The sequence below is a fragment of the Myodes glareolus genome, chromosome 6, assembly GCF_982192425.1.
Source record: "Myodes glareolus chromosome 6, mMyoGla1.1, whole genome shotgun sequence".
In the NCBI taxonomy this organism is placed as follows: Eukaryota; Metazoa; Chordata; class Mammalia; order Rodentia; family Cricetidae; genus Myodes; species Myodes glareolus.
Genome location: NC_142031.1, coordinates 9189962 through 9211355, shown reverse-complemented (window position 1 = coordinate 9211355; position 21394 = coordinate 9189962). Strand labels below are relative to the sequence as shown.

General features: G+C 47.0%; 1 protein-coding gene and 1 long non-coding RNA gene across 7 annotated transcripts in view; one reads left to right on the top strand and one right to left on the bottom strand.

Moving 5' to 3' along the window:
• Vps13d (vacuolar protein sorting 13 homolog D) overlaps window positions 1–15693 on the bottom strand; it is a 222268-nt gene extending 206575 nt beyond the window's left edge. For all 6 annotated transcript variants that reach the window (XR_015002163.2, XM_085690301.2, XM_048461274.3 and 3 more), the window contains exons 1-3: window positions 15584–15693; window positions 10879–11048; window positions 465–542 (exon numbers count right to left, since the gene is read on the bottom strand). Coding sequence is in view for 5 of the 6 variants with exons in the window: in XM_085690301.2 (XP_085546427.2) it covers window positions 465–542; window positions 10879–10975 (175 nt within the window). In the remaining variant the exon portion in view is untranslated. The remainder of the gene's footprint in view (window positions 1–464; window positions 543–10878; window positions 11049–15583) is intronic.
• A 45-nt stretch (window positions 15694–15738) lies between these two features.
• LOC146894082 (uncharacterized) lies at window positions 15739–17154 on the top strand. Its single transcript, XR_015002100.2, has 2 exons — window positions 15739–15848; window positions 16381–17154. It is a non-coding gene; the product is annotated as an uncharacterized LOC146894082 (long non-coding RNA).
• Window positions 17155–21394: the final 4240 nt, after the last annotated feature.

The following is a 21394-nucleotide window of genomic DNA, read 5'->3' as shown; positions in this document are numbered from 1 at the left end:
CCTGTGGTTTTCTGTGTTTAAGGGTGTGTGTGGGGTGTGTATGTGTGTGTGTGTGTGTGTGTGTGTGTGTGTGTATGTGTGTGTGTGTAATGCTACGGATGGAATCCCAGGCCTTGTGCATGCTAGGCAAGTGTTCAACCACTGAACTACATCCCTAGTCCTATTCTCTGACTATTCTGATGTTAGGATGGTTGGTTGGTTGGTTGGTTGGTTGACTGGTTGGTTGGTTTGGGACAGGGTCTCACTGCATAGTCCTGGCTGGCCTGGAACCCTCTATTTGGATCAAGTTGGCCTAGACTTCACAGAGATCCACCTGCCCATGTGGTGAAACTTGTATGAACTGATGCAAGCTCTCAAACTTCCTGTCTACTTCCTGGTCGAGCAGATACCAACTCCAGGGCTTTTGACTCTCCTGCCCAAACAACTCAATCCCAAACCTTCCTCCCTCCTTTGGTTCCACATACCAGCTTTGACTTCAAATGGCAATTCCAGTTCTTTCAGGGCATCCTTCTTTAATGGGAGGTTTTCTAATTCAACAGCACCTAAAAACAAAACACCATGAAATGTTCATCCAACAAAGACTAATGTAGGAGGGTCTTCTTTCTATGTGTTGCTTTCATTGGTCAACTAAAGAGACTGCCTTGGCCTTTTGATAGAACAACAGCTTAGATAGGCGGAGTAGACAGAACAGAATGCTGGAAGAAAGAAAGCAGAGTCAGGCAGACGCCATGACTCTCTTCTCTGAGAAAGACGTAGGTTAGACTCATCCCAGTAAGCCACAGTCACGTGGTGATATACAGATTATTAGAAATGGGTTAATTAAGTCATGAGAGTTAGCCAATAAGAGGCTAGAACTAATGGGCCAGGCAGTGCTTAAATGAATACAGTTTCCGTGTAATTATTTCAGGTAAAGCGATCCGGGCCGGATGGAACAAGGCCCCCCCCCCCCACTATTCACTACAAAAGACACTGCTGTTGGCTGTGCACAGAGCACTAAAGGGTAATGGCCGTGGCAATGCCACCACTAGCCCAAGGGTTCTGTCTGGAGTATTAGTCTGACCACCCACTCTGAGCCACGCATGACAGTTGAAGCACAGAGGCCGGAAGAGCTTAGGCAAGATCCTAACTATTTCTGTAATGGGCCAGACAGTAAATATTTAAGACTTTATATTATGACAATTGCATTCATTTTTAAAAGCTTTTTATTACATTTCTTTGGGTGTATTTGTACATGTGTGTGCATGTTATGTGTGTCCCAGTGGACAACTTGCAGAAGTCAGTTCTCTCCTTCCACCATGTAGGTTCCAGGGACAGAACTCAGGTTGCCATGCTTAACAGCAAGCACCTTTACCCACTTGTCTTGTTGTCACTTCCTTTTCTTTTCTTGACTCATGGGTCTCACTCACTACATTGTCCAGGCTGACCACAAACTCATAACTATGCCTCTAGTTTAGCCTTTTGAGTAGCTAGGACTAAAGGTATATGCTTTGGAGCCTGTCCTAGCACTCACTCTGTAGACTGGGCTGGCCTTTAAACTAACTCAGAGCTCCACCTGTCTCTTCCTCCTGCGTGCTAGGATTAAAGGCATGTGCCACCATGCTTCCTCATTTTTTCAAAAGTTTAAAAATGTAATGGACAACTAGGGGTTTCAATGGTACTCACCATATACAAAACCCTGTGTTTGATCCCCACCAAAGGAAATGTAACACCTCCATAGTGGTACATTCCTGTAATCCCACAATTCAGAGGTAGAAATAGGGAATCAGAAGTTCAAGATCATTCTCAGCTACACAGTGAGCTCAAGGACAGCCTGGGCTAGAGATTCTGTCTCAAAAAAAAAAATGAAAGACAGAATTCCCAGCACTTGGAAGATAGAGATAGAAGGATCAGGAATTTAAAATAATTCTAGGCTTCATAGCAAAATTCTGTGTTAGCCTGGTTACATGAGACTCTGTTTCAAAAATAAATAGAGGTCAGGTGGTGGCGGCACACATCTTTAATCCCAGCACTCAGGAGGCAGAGGCAGCCTGGTGTAACAAGAGCTAGTTCCAGGTCCAGAACAGGCTCCAAATCCTGTCTCAAACATGCCCCCTGCCCCCAGCCGCCGTTAAATAAGGAAAAAGATAGTTCAGCAGATAAAGGCGCTTGATGCCAAGCATGAAGATCTAAATCCAATCTCCAGGAACCACACAGTACAAGGAGGGAACAGACTCCCACAAGTTGTCATTTGACCTCTTGCACAGAAGCATTCACACACAATAATTAATATTAGTAAAATTAGTAAAAGCCATCCTGAGCTAGCAGGTCAGACCTGGCATGATGGCTAGTTTGAAGACCCCTAGCTTAGCTTAGACTAATAGTTTCCACAAGACTGTCTGCCATCTTCTGGCTCTCTAAGATGTAACAAAGGTTCCTGGGTTTGGACCAACATCCCCCAAATCAGAATCTCTGAGGTTAAAACACAAGAATCTAGCAAGGCAGTGGTAGCGCACACCTTTACTCCCAGCACTTGAGAGGCAGGCAGGCAGATCTCTGAGTTCGAGGCCAGCCTGGTCTACAAAAGCTAGTTCCGGGACAGCTAAGGCTGTTACACAGAGAAACCCTGTCTCAAGGGGAAAAAAAAGTCTGCTGTGGTTTTTAACAAGCAGTCCCAGCCCTCAGCAATGCCTTCTCCCAGAATTGATCATAGGTCACAAAATGCTTGAGAGCCCATGGGTTTAGTTAATAAAACTGAAGGCAGGCAGTGGTGGCGCACACCTTTAATCCCAACACTCGAAATGTAGAGGCCGGCAGATCTCTGTGAGGCCAGCCTGGTTTATATATACAGTTAGTTCTAGGATGGCCAGGGCTATAGAGAGACCCTATCTCAGAAAAAAAAAAAAAAAGTAACTAACTAAATAAAACCAGTCACCCAAAAGTATTCTTTTTTTTTTTTTTCTAATGAGACCAAATGGTTTCTCTATACCTCCCTTCCTTGAGGCACAGTAACTGGTCAGAAAGAACAGGGCCAACTTGTACAACGACTCCGAGCAGAATGTGCAAAGACAGGGCAGCCAGCTCCAGCTCTGCTACCATTGGGATCCAAATGTCCACCTAAGGTCCATGAATTAAGGAATTATCCCAACCCAAGACACTACTGGAAAGCAACGGGGCCTTTACTTGGTAGAAGTTAGAGTATTGAGGACATAGCCTCAAAAGGAGTACTGAGAGTCGGGCCCCTCACTGACTCTGCTCCCCATCTGTCACAGGGTAAGCAGGCCTGCTCTGCCAGGTGCTCCCACCATCACTACAGGCCCAGAGGCAATAGGGCCGAGCAACCCATATGAACCAAAACGGTGAGCCAAAATAACCTTTCCCCCTTTTAAACTAATCATCCCAAGTATTTCATCACAGTGAGGGAGGGCTGACACATGGGCTCAGCTGACTGTGCTGGCCATTCCTTTGCACATATACAACCAAGCTCTACTCTGAAGGCCACAGGAAGACGTCACCCCTAGCCACAAACTGCTGAGGAGAGGGCCTTGGAATGATAAAACTGTTTGCACAACACAAACCCATTTCTGAGCCACGTGAATCAGTCTGGGATGGGTGTTTTTGAGAACAGGGCATACAGACAGCAGTCATCAGCTGGTAGAAAGGCCCAGGAGCCAGGCAGTCAAAGCAATGCAAAGATGTAATGATGTAGGCCGGTACTTTCCCAGATAAATGACTATGCATTTATTTGCATATCTAAAGAGATCAAACCTAGCAATTTGGCAGATTAAGTGTAGTATCTTTTTTTGGGGGGGGGGGGGTCCCCACATCACAGCTTTAAGACTAAACTAAAGTAAAATAAACCTACTTCCAAAGGTGAAGAGAAAATTATCATAAAGGAGAAAAAAAAATCAGAAAATCTTCTCCTTAGGTGAAAATGACTTTCAGAGAGACAAGCAGTTTCCCTTTTTGTTTTTGCAGCACTAGGAATAGAAGACAGGTTCTCACACACGTGCAGTGAGTGCTCCATGTGTGGTGAGTGCTCCATGTGCAGCAGTCACGCCCTGGCCTCTTTTCTCATTTGCACTGAGAATGGTCTTATTTTTCCATATGCTAACCTGGCACCAAAGCAGGTGGCTCCTGGGTTTCCCTGGCTGCTGTACTGCTCAGAGAAGTGGAAGGAACTCACACATAAAACATTAAAGAAGCTGAAGCAGGGAAAGCACAGCAGGTTCAGAAAGGAAAGAGAAGAAACAGAAGCCTGCAGCAAGCCAACAGTTAAGAACAGCAAAAAAAAAAAAAAAGGTTCAAGATAGAAGAAAACTAGTCTCCCCTCCCCACCTCTCTCTCTCTCTCTCTCTCTCTCACACACACACACACACACACACACACACACACACACACACTCATGTGTGCCCACGACCTGCCCTGCTGGGAAGGGCCCTGCCCTGCTAAGAAGAACTTCCTGAGAGTCAGGCAGCAAAGCACCCAAATGACTTAGGCGTTTTCAAGGCCAGACGCCACTTATTGATTTCCAGACAAACAATTTCCTAGCTTATTCAGGGATTGCTCGCCCCAAAATGCCTCACCCCACACTGGCCAGAGATGTGTTCACTGACACTGTAATGAACTCAGGCCTCAGGGGACTTTCCCAGCCATCTTTAGTGACCAGATTGTCTTCATTCTGCTCCAGGTCATTTAAAGGACCAGGCTGAAGAGGGCTCAAAAACCAAGGGGGTGGGGGTTGAAGTGCAGAATCCTGGCATGACAAAGCCTCTACTTTCTGACTCCCCAGTGCCTGCTCCTGGGATTCACTCCACATGAAGCGTGGCGACCCCTCCTGTGCAACCCACTGAAACCCTTTTCTGCTCACTCAAAAGCCACCCACAGTAGCTTTCCCCGGGCCCTACAGACAGAACAAAAGGATCCTCTCCCAGGCACTTCAATGCATAATGTAACTTCTTTTGCAGCTGAAGACAGAGTCTCACAGGCTAGTCACCCAGACTGGCCTGGAACTCACTATGTACACCAGACTGGCCTTCAAGTCACAGCAATCCTCCTGCCTCATCCTCTCAAACGCTGGGATTACAGGAGCCAGCCTTCATATCCAGCTATTGCCTCTAGCTAAAGTTAGCAACGGCTGCCGTGTTGCTGTTTAATTTGCCTCCCCAGCAGGTAAGTAGCTCTGAGGACAGGGACTTTACAGCTGCGGTGGGACAATGATAGTGACAGCATCTACCACTCAGTGAGGTCTTACTGTGTGCAAAATATTCTATCATTATCCCTCTTCCCCCCAAACAGTAGACCTCAGACTCAGGCCCTCCTAATCTCCCACCAGGCTATAACCACAGCCCCTGGATTATCGCATTAAAAAACACACATTTACCAGGAATTCAAAAGAGCAAAGAGGGAGATATGGGAGGGCTGAAAAGGAGGACAGGGAAAAGGTAAACCATATAATTACAATCTCAAATGGATAAAAAAAATATTTTTAAATATTTAATATATGTGGGGTGGTTTGCCCTCATAAGCATTTATATTTGAATATCTGGTTCCCTAGGTGGTGGGCTGTTTAGGACCGGTTGGGAGGTGTAGCCTTGTTGGAGGAGGTGTGTCACTAGGGGTGGGCTTGCAAAGCCCACGTCTGGCCCAGTCTCTGTCTACAACTTGCTGATCAGATGAGAGCTCTCTGCTCCAGTGACAGCACCACGCCTACTGGCCTGCTCCCATTCTTCCTGCCGTGCTGACCATGGACTGCCCTCTAACTAGAAGCAAGCCCTCAAGTAATTGCTTTCTTTTGTTAGTTAAGTGGGCTGTTGTGTCTCCTCAGAGCACTAGAAAAATAACTAATACACTTTGATTTTTAATTTTATTTTATGTGTATGGATGTTTTGCCTGTATATATGTACGTCTGTGCCTGGTGCATGTAGAGGCCTGAAGAGGGCATCAAGTCCCCTGAAACTGGAGTTACAGACAGTTGTGAGCTGCCGTGTGGGTGCTGGGAATAGAACCTGGGTCCTTCGGAAGAACAACCAGTACTCTTAACTGCTGAACCGTCTCTCCAGTCGTGTATTATCTCAATCTTCATAACAAGATAAAGAAAGACAAGTTGAATATCCCTGTCTGGAATGCTTGAGATTTCAAATATTTAAGGTTTGGGGGCATTTTCTGATTTTAAAATATTTATATAGATATACTATTTAGGCATTCCCAAGCAAAAATCAAAACTTCAAGGTTAGGGTTGCAGGTCAATAGGTAGAGCACTTCCTCCCTCACACTTGGAGCCAGTTCCACCTCAGACCTGCAGACCTGCAGAAGTGAGCACACCTGTAAGGCCAGCACTTGCGATGTGAAGGCAGGAATATCAGAAATTCAAAGTCAGGGCTGGAGAGATGGCTCAATGGTTAAGAGCACTGGCTGCTCTTCCAGAGGACCTGAGTTCAATTTCCAGCAATCACATGGTGGCTCACAGCCATCTATAATGAGATCTGGTGCCCTTTTCTGGACTGAAGCCACACATGGAAGGAATGTTGTATACATAATAAATAAATCTTAGAAAGAAAGAAAGAAAGAAAGGAAGGAAGGAAGGAAGGAAGGAAGGAAGGAAGGAAGGAAGGAAGGAAGAAAGAAGGAAAGAAAGGAAGAAGAAGAAATTCAAAGTCTTCCTCAGCCCCAGAGCAAGTCTAAGGCCAGCCTGAGCTATTTGAAGAATCCAGATGGGAGAGCTGACTGCTACCAGGTGTAACAACTCAAGCCTGATCACTGGGACCACACAGTGGAAGGAGAGAACTGACTCCCACCAGCTTAGCTGTCTTCTGACACCCATCTATTCCATGTGGGGCACACCCCACCCCCATCAACCAACTAATCAACAGAATAGAAAGAAAAGGAAAAGGGAAAGAAAGGAGCATGTGAAATAGGAAAACTAATTTTTAAAAATATTCAAAATAGAACAAAAAAAATTAAAGTCAGGTGGTGGTATCACACGCTTTTAATCCTAGGCAGACAGGCAGATTATCTGCCAGTTCAAGGACAGTCTGATCTACAGATCAAGTTCTAGGACAGCCAGGACTACACAGTGAAGTCCTGTTTCCAAGAACCAAAAAAAAAATTCAAAGCACAACCTGTGCTCCAACAACATCAGAGGCTTTTGAGCTCTGTCAGTACTAAATGCTTGAAGTTTCCAAACAGTCCAGACTAGGGTTGGTTACTTTGAGATGAGAAAACAAGGCTTAGCAGACAAACAGTGTGCTTAGAAATCTCAGAGCTGGTTAGGGGGTAGCACTAGAGGCCATAGAAGGTCTGTCGACCTGGGGTGGAAAGAGGGGGAGAGGGTGAAGAGGTCACTGAAGAGAGGTCTTCAGTGACCACACGTCACATGCAGCTTGTAAGTGAGGAAAGCACTGGTCAGGCTTGAGTCTGACTCTTGGCGCCTCAGCTTTTGGTATGAGTCCCAAGCCCAGAGCCACAGTCCAACCACAGCAGGTGCTGCTAAGTGTTGATCAGGTGTGAACTCTGGCCTCCAGCTGCTCTTGCAGCCTGGCATTTTAACTACTTGAGGACTGAGCACAGCCCACCGCTGAAGTCCCACCCAACAGCCAATAGCATGCTGACCATCCTGAGGATGGATGCTGAGGACTAACCTGCACTGACAGCTCTAAGCGCTCTGACCCACCCTGTGGGGTGGTTAATAACTTCTCACCTGCAGAAACTGAGTAATTTGTTCATGTTAAGACAAATGTTACAACTGGACACAAACAGTCTGATATATAAATACAGTTTTGCGGCGGTGACATACACCTTTAATCCCAGCACTCAGAAGGCAGAGGCAGGTGGATCTCTGTGAGTTCAAGGTCATCTTGTTCTATGGAATAAGTTCCGGTACAGCCAAGGCTACACAGAGAAACCCTGGCTCAGAAAAACAAAACAAAAAAAACCTCTTCTCCCCGCCCCTTACCCGTTGCAGCAGTCCAGCCACTTGAGCACTGTCTCCTGTGTCTCCCCAGACATTTACAACAGTAAATACTAGCTACTAGATCAGAGTAACAAACTTGTTCCCAGCTAGCACCCTGTGCCCTCAATCCCTACTCAACCACGTCAAGACAGGTAAATACTGTCAGCTCCTCTCAAGACCAGTCCCTCAGTTCAGAGGAGTGCCCACACACTGCACTGTGTTGTGGGTTCTTAATAAAGGGGTCAAGTTCTTTCATAACTAATAGCAGTTATGAAAAAAAAAACATTCCTAAAGCTTTCATCCCACAAATTTTTTTGTTTGTTTTTGTTTTTCAAGACAGGGTTTCTCTGTGTAACAGTCCTGGCTGTCCTGGAACTGGCTTTGTTGACCAGGCTGCCCTCAAACTCCCAAGAGATCTGCCTGCCTCTGCCTCCCAGGTGATAGGATTAAAGGCATGTGCCACCACGCACAGTTAAATTATTTTTTTAGTTCAAGGTCTGCTTACATAGCTCTAGCTGTCCTGAAATTCACTATGTAGAGCAGGCTGGCCTCGAACTCACAGACACCAGCCTACCTCTGCCTCTGCAGTGCTGGGACTGAAAGCATGCCTTGCTACACCCAGCTTCTATCCATAGATCTAAAAGCCAGAGAGAAGAATAGTCCTTAAAGAGGATGTAAGAAAAGTTACCCTAACAATTCATGCAGTTGTTACAAGATATATTCTGTTGAACGGCTACAGAGGAGGAGTGGATAGGGGTTGAAGGTAGAGGAGAGGCAGAGGGAGGGAATGGGAGGAGAGGAAGAAAGGGAAAGTGCAATCAGGATGTAAAATAAGAAGAAAAAATTTAAATAAAAAAAAGATATATTACATCTAAGCTGTATGTGGTGGTGCATGCCTATAATTCCAGCACTTGGGAGGCAGAGGCAGGAGGATCACCACCAGTTTGAAGCTGGCAGAGACTTCACAGTGTCAGAATGAGCCAGGGCTACAAAGTGAAAATTATCAGGAAGCCCAGGGAGATGACTCAAAGGGTAAAGGTTCTTCCTGCCTAGCTTGAATATGACTCTTAGAACATACAGGGTGGGAAGAGAGGATCAACTCCCAAAGTTGCCCTCTAACCTACACACACACACACACACACACACACACACAGGGTAGGAAGAGAGGTTCAGCTCCCAAAGCGCCACCCTCTAACCTCCATACACATGCATGTGTATGCACAAATGCACAAAATATATAAATGCAACTACATTGCTTTTTTATTCATTTAATTTTTACGTGTGTTGGTATTTGGACTGCGTGTATGTCTGTGTGAAAGTCAGATCCCTGAACTGGAGTTACAGACAATGGTGAGCTGTCATGTAGATACTGGGAACTGAACCCAGGTCCTTTGGAAGAGCAGCCAGATCTCTTAACCACTGAGCCGTTTCTCCAGTCCCTCTACTCCTCTACATACTCCATATGTGGAACAGGCTGTCCTGAAACTCACGATGTAGACCAGGCTGGCCTCGAACTCATAGAAATCCACCTGCCTGTATCTCTCAAGTACTGGGATTAAAGGTGTATACCACGCCTAGCTAGCTCAAACTATATTCTTTCTCTACATGCATTAAATAGTTCCACTTTGAGCTGAGCAAAGAGAATTTAAATTTTTAAAAAAGAAAAGGGTGAAAGATGCCCCTTTCCAATTCCCACATCAAATTAAAGAACTGAGAGTACCATGTGCAGACCAGCAAAGGCTACCATGCCCCGAACCTTGAGTACTTTTACTTCTAAGCAAGACAATATGCTGGGGAAATAGCTCAGTGGTAGAGCACGAGTCTAGTCTCCCTAGGGCTCTGTGTTCAATTCCCAGAACCAAAGCAAACCTAAAAAGGAAAAAAAGAAAAGAAAACTACTAAGCAAAAAAGTTCTCAAAAAATTCCATCAAACCAGACGGTGGTAGCGTATGCTTTTAATCCCAGCACTTGGGAGGCAGAGACAGGTGGATCTCTGTGAGTTCGAGACCAGTCTGGTCTACAAGCGCTAGTTCCAGGACAGCCAGGGCTATTATAGAGAAACCTTATCTTGAAAACAAAACAAAAAAAGATTCCATCAAAGACCTTGAGGTAAAATACTTTAAAACTTCTAGTGGATGCCTATGTTGTGTCTATGTGAAACAGGCTAGGAATGTTTCCATGTGATCCTTACAGCAACCATAGGAGGAATATTGCCCTCTTTTGCTAAAGAAGTTGTGACTCAGAATTTCAATATTATCACCTAATAAGTTTGAAGCCAAAGTCAACACCACTATCATGACATAGCAGCTGTGTCCAGAAAGCTAAAACCTAACTGGGGTAAAGCAGTCACCAGCAATATGTCTTACTGTTTTGCTTTAAAAAAAAAAAAATAGCTGGGCATGTTGCACACACCTATAAACCCCAGCACCCAGGAGGCAGAGTCAGGCAGATCTTTGAGTTGAAAACCAGCCTGTCTTCATGGTCGGTTCCTAGCTAGCCAGTCAGGATTGTATAGTGAGACCCTGTCTCAGACACTTAGACGGAAAGTGTCAAAGACACCCCAAGTTGACTTCTGGCCTCTCAACACACCCATGCGCTCTCACCTGTACACAAACATGCATCATATTACCGCACACAAACCCACAGGTAAGCTAGGGTAGGTGAGGTGACTTGGTGGGTAAGGGCAGGTGCCAGGAAGGCTGCTAACCTGAGTCTGATACCTTCACCTGCCACAGAACCCACATGGTAGAAGGAAAGAGCCGGCTTGCACAAGCTGTCCTCTGACCTCCACACGGGAACCATGGCACATGTACTATCTTCCCACACACAAACAAAAAAAATGCAAATTCTTCATTTAATTAATTAGTTAAGGAAAGGAAAAAAGGCAGGAAGGCAGGAAGGAAGACAGAGAGGCAGGCGGGCCATACTTTACTGCAGAGACGTGTGCTTACCTTTGAGAAGTGCAACTGAAAGCTGGTCAGTGTTCAGGTTATTGACATATTTCCCCAAATAGGTATTGAGAACCCAGGCCACAAGACCTTCCAACATGACTATTTCCTCAGGAAAAGGTGATTAGAAATCATGGATCAATCTTTATTTCTCTCTCTCATGGTCACAGAATCTATAAAAGAGGAAAAAAGGAAATTAACAACAACAGCTTGGCTGGGTGTGGTAAGACAACGCCTTTAATTCCAGCACTTGGAAGGTGGAGGCAGGCGGATCCCTGTGAGCTCCAGACCAGCCTGGTCTAGACTTCCAAATCAGCCACGGATAAATAATCAGTTCCTGTCTCAAAAACAACAAAACAGAACCTGAATGTATTCCTCTGTTGGCATCCTGTTCTACCTGTCTGCAGGTGGAAAAATGCAAGAGGCAGGCTTCCGGAGGCGCAGGAGGAACAGAAGACCAGAAACCTCCTGAAAATCACCTGCAATCGGAAGCTGGGCCTTCTAAATTAACTGTTCTATGAAATACTTCCTTTGGGGACGAGACTTGGGATCAGATTGTCTTAGTCAGGGCTTTTCACAGGGCCAATCTGGCAACATCTGAACACACTCCTTTTAGGTGTATGTGTGTCATATTCATGCAGGAGCCTGTAGGGGCCAAAGGAGGGCATATGGTCCCCGGAACTGGAGTACAGAAGGTTGTGAGCCTCCATGTGGGTACTGGGAACCAAACCCAAATCCTCTGCAAGAGCTAGGGTTCTTAATCCCCCAACCATCTCTCTGGCCCTGTGGAGACATCTTTGATTACTGCTATTTCAGATGCTGCTGTGGCTATCTTGTGACAAGAGACTGTGGAAGCTGCCAAACATCTTACAGTGCTCATGACAACCCCACAGAGTAGACTCATTCAGCCCAAATGCTAAGAAGCAGGAACCTAGATCAAAGCAAAAATGTTCAAGAGGCTGTATGAATGAAATTCACACTCTACAACACTAGTTAAGGTGTCCTAATTAAAATGTGCAAATTTATGCAATAGGCTCATTCATAAAACCATATAAATGGGAGGGAGAGACAGTGTTTAGTCACTCATCCTGTTTGTTTTCCCCAGACCGGGGTCTCATATACCCAAGGCTGGCCTTAAGCTCACTATACAGCTGAAGATAAAGGCTTGAACTTCTGACTCGAGGTGAAGAGGTGCTGAGATCACAAGTGCGCACCACCACATCTGGTTGTGTGGTGCTGAGAACTGATCCAAGGGCTTCAAGCGTGCTATCAAGCACCCCAGCACCTGAACTACATCCCCAGCCCTATCACTAAACACCCTGAAGATGCTGACCTAATGAAGAGTTTTAGCTGAACACCAGAAATCCTCCGGCTATGGGCTCAGTACTTAGATTCAGTACTGAACCACAATTGCTCATTACAGTAAGTGATGTAATATTGTGCTCACCAGTATTACAAAAAAATATAAACTATTCTTTTAAATACATAACAAACATGCTAAAGCTTATCAAAATATTGGCAATTAAAGTCGGTTTCTTTTCATCTGGTACAACTGTGATACTTTAGCAAATATTTGTAAAAGGTTTGCCTGGGGGGCTGAAGTGATGGTTCGATGGTTTTCTTCTTCCAGAGACTAGGTTCAATTCCCAGAACCCACATTGTGGCTCAAATGTGTAGCTCCAGTTCCAGGGGATCTGACATCTTCTTTGGTCCTCCATGGGCACCAGGCACCACGTGGTACACAGACATTCATACAGATAAAACATCATAATATAAACTAAATTTTAAAAAGAAATATTTTGTCTAAGGTTATATAGATGATTTTTACTATTATAAAAGGTTAACATGAGGACCATTCAAATAGCTCAGAGGATAAAGGCACCTGCTGCCAACCTCAGGGTTTGCGTTCAGAAGGAAAGAACTGGCTTCAGAAAGTTGTCCTCTGACCTCCATATGCAAGCTGTGGTATGGGCACATCCACACACAGGCGTAAATGCACATACACACAATAAATACACATGATTTTTATAAAGGTTAACATGAGAGAGATTGAAACAGATGAACAAACAAAAAGTTTGAAGTAGGAGTCAAGAATATTATTAGTCCGTGTCTTTAATCGGGGCATCTCAGCACTGGGAGGCGGAGAAAGGGGGACCTATGAGTTTGAGGCCAGCCTGGTCTACATAGAGAGTTCCAGGACAGTTCAAAACAAACAAACAGAAACTACAGTTCAGGCGGGTTCTCAGATCACTGGGCTAGTGGATTCCAATTAGAACTCTGAGCTGTAAATCTTGCTCTAGGCCGTTCGTGTTGATCATCCGCCACCACACCAGACATTCCAGATTTCCTGTGGCAGGTGGCCCACTTGGAACCAGACTATTTTCAGGATCCTTTCCAAGGACTTTGCCCAATGACTAGTGAGTTATCTTAGTGCCAGAAGATACACTCACCCCAAGGGAAAAGCTATCAACACAAAGAAGACCCAAAGCAAAAGCCCCCTGAAGGTCAACCCAGTCTCCAGGGAAGACTGATAGTTACTTCTCCATAATATCTAGCACTTCCTGCAAGGTTGATTTATTATCAGGGACAGTTAAAAATCAATTAACTAGGCTGGGCGGAGGTGGCACCTGTCTTTAACCCAGCACTCAGGAGACAGAGGTAGGCGGATCTCTGTGAGTTCGAGGCCAGTCTGGTCTACAAGAGCTAGTTCCAGGACAGCTAGGGCTGTTACACAGAGAACCCTGTCTCGAAAAATAAAGAAATAAATAAACAGGTAGATAGATAGATAAATGAACAATTAGCTATTCAGGGTGGTGGCACACAATTTTAATACTAGCACAATGGAGGCAGAAATGCTTGAGTTTTAAGGTCAATCTGGTCTACCTCTACATAGGGAGGTGTTCCAAGCCGGCAGGGCACATACTGAGACCCTATCTAAATAATAATATCATTTTTAAAATTTGCAGAATACTTGCCTTATTTCCTCCAAAAGATTTTTTTTTTTGTAATGGCTCCAGATATAACACTAAGAATCTGGGAGAGACTCTTCAGTATTTGTTTAAAGAGATCACAAAAAATAAATTTTTCTTGTTAATCAAAAATGCTAGTCGGGTGATGGTGGCACACACCTTTAATCCCAGCACTTGGAAGGCAAAGGCAGGCAGATCTGTGAGTTTGAGGCCAGCCTGGTCTATAGAGTGAGTTCCAGGACAGTCAGGACTACACAGAGAAACCCTGTCTGGAAAAACCAAAAACATTTCTCTATTGTCATTTTAAAAAGGTAAATCTATTAAAACGCAGTGTGAAACTGACTAGCCTGCTTTACTATGTGAGCCTCAAACAGTCCTGGGCACCCAGCCAAGGCTGGAGTACTCTTTATTTTTGTTATTGCCATTAATTTCGGCCCTAAATGCCAACTCTCCCTGAAGTGCCAAATGCAGATGTTTTCCCAGCACAGAGAAACCAGTGTCAGGCCAGCATGATGTCTCAGAGAGTGAAGGTAGCTGCTACCAAAACTCAAGACCTGAGTTTAATCCCCAGAACCTACACGGTGAAAAGAGAGAACACTCCTACAGGTTGTCCCCTGACCACAAACACAACTGCAAAATAATTTTACATTTTCAGGAAACTACTGTCATTTATACCCAAGTTCAGGCCCTACTGTACTTTACTCCCAGCGTGGAAGAACACAAAGTAGACATTACAAAGGCATGGGCGGCTAGCGCCCTAAGATGTTCCTCAGCTCAGTAAATTGGGGCCCAAGCCAGAAAGCATCCATTAGCTCTGCTAAGCATGTAGACCAGGCTTGAGGCCACCTCAAGGATTCCCTGAAGGAATCAGTTTCAGGAAGGACCGCCAGACTGGCCAGAATCCCAGTGTTTATATGTTCGGGTCCATCAGGACTTCTAGGCAGCTGCCCGGCAATAACCCCCACCTGGCTTCCCCTGTCCGCTGTGGCAGGTGACACTGAGGATCCGGGCTCAGACCACAGCCTGGGCAGACAGCCGGACATGACCTTGAGCCAGGCCCCTCCCGAGACGAGGCCAGACCCGGGAAGGGGAAGAAGCATTGGCAACTGAACCCGGGGAGTCCCTCTATGAGGTAGCTAGTACTGAGAGCTGAGGGATCCCCGGGGTTCGATCTCAAGGGGACAACTCGGAGCGGGTGTCAGGCCAGGGCTCCACAGGAATGCAAAGCTTCCCTTGCCTTCCCACATCTCCGTCAGCTGTCAGAACCCCAAGCCTGGCAGCAGCAGGGGACAGAGTCACCAAGCCTAGAGAAGATGGCTGTAAGTTACTAAGGAAGCCGAAGGGTGCTCTACCTGGAGGTGGAGTGGGTAAGGGAAAACCCCAGGGACCAGGCCTGATGTCCCCACCCAGAGGTGACCCAGGAGGGGATGAAGGCACTGAGGGATGGAATGACTCCCCTCTTGGGGGTGTGCTGAAGGGACACTGGCACGTTTGGTTCAGACCTCGGGAGGAGTGACACCCACAATCTAGAGGTGTCGCCAGGCTGCAGGGACCGGTGCCCCGAGCCCGGGCCTGAGGTGCCGCCGACGACACTCGGGCTCCGGGGTCCCCGCGAGGGCGCCCGGGCTCCGGGAGAGGCCGGCTGCCGCGGACCCCGAGCTGGGCCGTCTGAGCACAGCCGGGACGATTGCGGTGGGAGTTGCTCGTCAGACCCTCAGCTCTGCCCGCCGCCTCCCTACCTGTCACTGTAGCTGTAGCTATCGCTAGCGCTGCCGCCCTAGCCCGGTTCTGCCAGGCGCTTCCTCTCCGCCACTCCTCAATGGCGCTGGCTGGGACGCTAGACCCGACCAATCGAAAGGCTATGTGCCTGCGCCTAGCCAGCCGAGCACCGAGCCGTCGATGGAACGCCCCCTAGCGTCAGTAGCCGCTCCTGCAGAGCTGCGGGTGCCTCCCGGGATGCTGGGTGGCTTAATGTGCGACAACTCAACCAGCCCCATTTCAAAGGTGGGTTAAACTGAGTCTCAGGTGAGCATAGGGATATAAATGAACCTAGTTCAAACAGTATTATGCCTTCAAAAACGCCCTGCTTCCCATCCACCTTCCGTCTCATCCCACCCACAGTGACCCCTTGACTATCACCTTTCCTGCTTAAACCACCCTCCCCACTATTATTAAAACTCAACTCCTGGGCAGGCAAGGTGGCTCAACCAGTACAGGAGTTTGCAGCCATGACAGATCACCTGAGTCCAATTCCCAGCATCCACACGGTGGAAGGGAAGGGCACTGATTCCCACGCGCGCCCGCGCGCAAAACAAATAAATGCAAACTTTTTAACTAAACAATATTTTCCTCCTTCTGACCACTCTGGAGGATTGATAGTTGTACAAGTTGACAACTTGTACTACTTAGTGGTGGTGTGGGTGCTGGAATCCAAACTCCTCTGCAAGAGCAGTCAAGGGTTCCTAAGCGCTGAACCACATCTCCAGCTGCTTTATGTCTTCTTAGACCTCATCTGTTTGTTTGTTTGTTTTCCCAGGCTGGACTGAAACTCATCTTGAACTCCTGGCCTTCCTGCCTCCACCTCGGGAGAGCTGGAATCACAAATGTGACCCGCCATGCTCAACCCTGCACAGAACTTAATGCTACTCAAGATGACCTGACCTGTGTGTTTGTCTATAACCCGACAGTTATTCTGAAACCGGTTCTTCATCTTTTCACAAAAGTCTACTCAACAAACACTGTCTAAGTTCCAGGTGACAGCACAGGCTTGCAATTGCAGCACTTGGGAGGTGGAGGCAGGGGAGGCAGGAGTTCAAGGCCCTCCTCCACTACACAGCCAGTTTGAGACCAACCTGTACTACAGGAGACCCCATCAGGAAGGGAGGGCGAGGGAGAGACGGGGGAAGGGGAGGGAAGGAGAAAGGGAAGCAAGGGTCAACCTCAATGGACTAGAGAATACCTAGGGCATTAAGGAGACGCCTCTGAGCGCGTCTGTTCGAGAGAGCTTTCCAGAGAGCACAAACAGAGGAAAAGATGAGTCGATATCTCAGACTGAACAGAAAGAGAAAAGCAGCCATCGGAGATGGGCTCAGTGGTTAAGATCACCGCTACTCCTGCAGGGTTGAGTTCCTAGCATCCACACCAGGTGACTCACAACTGCCTGTAACTCCAGTACCAGAGGATCCGTCACCTATTCTGGCCTCTCGGGGTGCTGTTTTCACATGGTACACATACAGACAAGCTGGCACACCTACGTACATGTAAATAAAAACTGATTTTAAAAACTTGTAAATAAAAAAGGTAGAAGAGAGATGAGCACCAATACTCCCCTTTCTCTGCTTCCTTGTTACTGCCATAGACCAAGCTACCCCTATCATCATGCTTTCTCTACTAAGGGCTGTACCCCAAAATGTGAGTCAAAATTAACTCTTCCCCCTTATGATGCTGCTTGTAGGGTATCAGGCTACAGTGATGAAAAAGAGGTGACCAACACTGAATGGATGGATAAATGTGTGGATGAATGGATGGATGGATGGATGGATGGATGGGTGGATGGGTGGATGGATGGGCGGATGGGTAAATGAATACTTCACTCTTGCATTTTCCAAAAATTAGAGCAAGATCTAAGGCTTACACAGAAGATACAGGATGCTGGCCGGCAAGGCTGTAGCAATGTGTTCACCATATTAATTATAGAGCCTCATAACGCTGCATTGATGTGGATGGTTGTGAGCTGACTCACTCCTAAGGGAGTCCTGGATTTCCAGGGAGGTGAGATCAACCAATCTCAAAGCTGGGTCCCCCTCAGCAGGCAAGATGTGAGGCAAACTCCGGGACTCTCCAGAAGGAATGCGGAAAGGAGGCCGTCCTTCTGCCTCAATGGTTAGGTGGGTCAGCACAGGTGTGGCTCTATCTGAGGAACATTTTTTAAATGTAGCTGTAGGCTGGGGTGGGGCTTATTGGGCGTGCTCTTGGTTAGCAAGTGGACATAAATAAATAACAAGTGGCTGGTAGGTGGTGGAGCAAGCCTTTAAACCCCGCAGGCAGACCTCTGTGAGTTCAAGGCCCGCCTGGTCTACAAGAACTAGTTCCAGGTCAGGTTTCAAAGCTACCTGGAAACCCTGTCTAGGGGGGTGGGGAGCAGGTAGTTTCAGCCAGTACTGTAGCTGTGCCTGTAGTCCCACCTCAGGCTGAGGCAAGAAGATACTGAAGCCCAGGAGTTTGAGGCTACTTGGACAACATTGCAAGACCCCATCTCAAAACAAAAGCCAGGAGCTGGAGCCATGGTTCATCAGTTAAAAACACTTGCTGCACTTGGCAAGGAACCCTGGGTTTGGTTCTCAATATCTCACAACCATTTGTAACTCCAGTTCCAGGGGGACTTGATTCCCTCTTCTGACTCCCAAGGACACCAGGAATGCATGTGATGCACAGACATCCATGTAGGCAAAACACTCATACACATAAAACATTTTTAAAAAATTGCAGGGCAGTGGTGGTGGTGGTGCACACCTTTAATCCCAGGAAGAGGCAGGCAGGTCTCTGAATTCAAGGCCAGCCTGGTCTTCAGAGTTCCAGGACAGAGAAACCCTGCCTTTAACAAACAAACAACAAAAGTTTTGGTGTCCTCAGTGCCCATCACGGTAAGTCTTTGTGTGTGGGCGTATGCTGGTGCACACACACTAAACAGGGTCTCTGTTACGTAGCTGTCTCTCCCTCTGTAGATCAGGCTGGCCTTGAACTTACAGATCCACCTGCCTCTGCACACCCAGCTTCTTGAATGCTTTTAACCTTCTGGAATAATGCTGTCAAAGAGACAGGAGCTCAATCAGCAGCCAAATCAGAATGAGAGAAAAAAAAAAGATGAAATTCATTTTAAAATTTCTATTGAGCCCAATGTGTCCAAAACAAAATTTTAACATGTAATCAGCACTTTAAAAAAATGACACAGGGGGCTAGAGAGATGACTCAGTGGTTAAGAGCACTGGCTGCTCTTCTAGTAGTCCTGAGTTCAATTCCCAGCAACCACATGGTGGCTCACAACCATCTGTAACGAGATCTGGCACCCTCTTTCGGTGTGAAGGCATACATGGAGGCAGAATGTTATATACATAATAAATAAATAAATAAATAATCTTTTACATGTACATGTAAACTGTGTAACATGTCTAAATGCTCAGAGCCGTGTCCTCCACATCCAGCATCTAGTACTGAGACTTATTTTGCAGTCTGAGGATGGACCTGCTTCTGATGCTCAGGTACATCCTGTGCCTGGCAGCTATGGTGCGTAGAAATGCAGGGCCAGAGTCTGTAGTGAAAACGAAGAGAACCCAGGGAGGGGTGTCACTGTCACCCCAGGGACATGGAAAAATACAAAGGGCAGCGTGTCGCCCTTGGCTCAGAGGGGAGATTCTGAGCTCTGGGAAGCAGAAGCCAGCCCACATTCTCAGGACAATTCATGGTGGCACTGGGACACAGCCACCTTTGGCTTAGAGTCCAGTGGTTCTCAACCTTTCTGATTCTGCGACCCTTTAATACAGCTCCTCATGTCGTGACCCACGACCACAAAATCATTTTTGTTGCTAATTCATAACTCATTTTGCTACTGTTATGAATCGCAATGTAAATCTCTGATGTGTGACCCTACGGGGTCATGACCCACAGGTTGAGAAGCTCTGGATTTCTTATGCATGTCTAATGGTTATCAGGCGCCTCCCACGGTCAACAGCTGCAAACACCCAGCCCACTCTTTCGATAAGCTCCAAACCTGACCAGCCCCACCAGTTGGGCCTCCTGGTCCTCCTCCACAAGGCAGACAATGGCCGGCTTCCTTTCTCCCAGCTGAAGTTACGCAAGCCTGGTTTCCCAACTCTAAGATCAGGCCATGCTAGAACGGTTCATTCCCACACTAATAAGTCATCTGAAAGTAAAATTCACTTCCTATACTGGGCTTCTAAGGTCACCCTCCCCAACCCTAGCTCTGTCTCCTCGATCACACCTCCAGGCCCCACTAAAGCCAATACTTCAGCCGTTCCGCCCCACTCCCACCCAGTCCCCTTGACCCTTTGCCTCACTGTGTTTCTTCAAGGCCTCTCACCCACCCCTACCCACTCCCACCCCTCTGTACGTGGTTCTGGCCACAGCTCTTGGCGAGACTAATCTGTCCTGTCCTCAGATGCTTTTCCAGAACCTTCACAGAAGATAAGCACAAACCGAGCTCTTGCTGTGGGCCAGACATTGTTTAAAGCATTTTACAGGTAGGCCCTCAAGCCAGCCCTTGCTCTGAGGGGGCTAGCTTCTTAACCCCATTTTGCAGATAGCAGCAACAGGCCTCACTTGCCTGAGATCAATCACCCAGACAGGAGGTGAGTGGAACAGCCAAGATTCACTCCATGGCAATTCAGCTTCGAGGCAGAAGGGCATGGGTTCTGGCCACTGTTACTGCATCGGCATTTCCCGTAGCAAGGGATGAGCTACAAAAACTAAAGAGCAGGCAGACACTTCCTCCCCACCTCAGTCAGACTACTCTGTCCTGAAGAAATCAGCAGGGATGTACTTGGCCTGCTAAATGGTGACTCCAGTCAGGTGGCTGCCTCAGTTGCTCCAAATTCGTACCTTCTTGTGCTTAATTACCCAATGCTTCCACTGTCTCTTCAACGGTGTGAGTCAGAGCTAGGTCCCTGAGGCCCATTCTTATTAAGTGTTCAATGCCTAGTGGTGAAAGCAGCCAAGAGACTGAAGAGGCAACTACCTTCCCCTGCAACCTTTTATCAGCCCCTGGCCTAATGGGTTTGCTTAGTTCACCCTCCTCCCTCTCAAGCTCCCCAAGCTCTCTCTAAATCTGTCTCTGTCTTAGGTAGCCCATGCTAGCCTCAGACTTACTATGCAGCCAAAAACGGCCTTGAACTTACCTTCCTAGTGCTAGGATTACAGGGGTACACCTCCACTCCTGGTTATGAGGGGCTAGCGATCAGACCCAAGGCTTCAAGCAACTGTGCCACATCCTCAACTCTTAGTTCATCTCTTCAGACGTCAGTGTCTCAAGGGGCCAAGGGCCCCTTTTAATGTTAGCCCATTTTAAAAATGGAGACACTCAAAGATTTAGAACAGTGTTGTTGCCTAGCAGTGTCCTCTGGTGCTAGCTAAAACCAAGGAGGCAAACAACTCCAAAGCTTCAGGAAGTCCCTGAAGCTAACCAGATACACTAGGTCCCTCCCTTCTTGTGTTAGTCACTTTCTGGTCCTGTGGTAAGATGTCATGACCAAAGCAACTTGAAACTGCAAACATGAAACAGAGAAAGCAAGCAAAAGAGTATGAACTCTCAAGCCCCGCCCCCAATGATGTAATCCCTCTAGGAAGGTCCACCTCTGGCAAGTTCCACAACCTTCCCTAACAGCGCCACCAACCTGAAACCAAGTGTTCAAGTACCTCAGCCTATGGGAGACTGGGAGACGTTTCTCAAACTGCCACACTCTCTGAGGTTATTAGCAGTAAGGCCTGCTGAGAGACATATTCAGACCGGGACCAGCAGATCTGCCTGGAAGAGACAC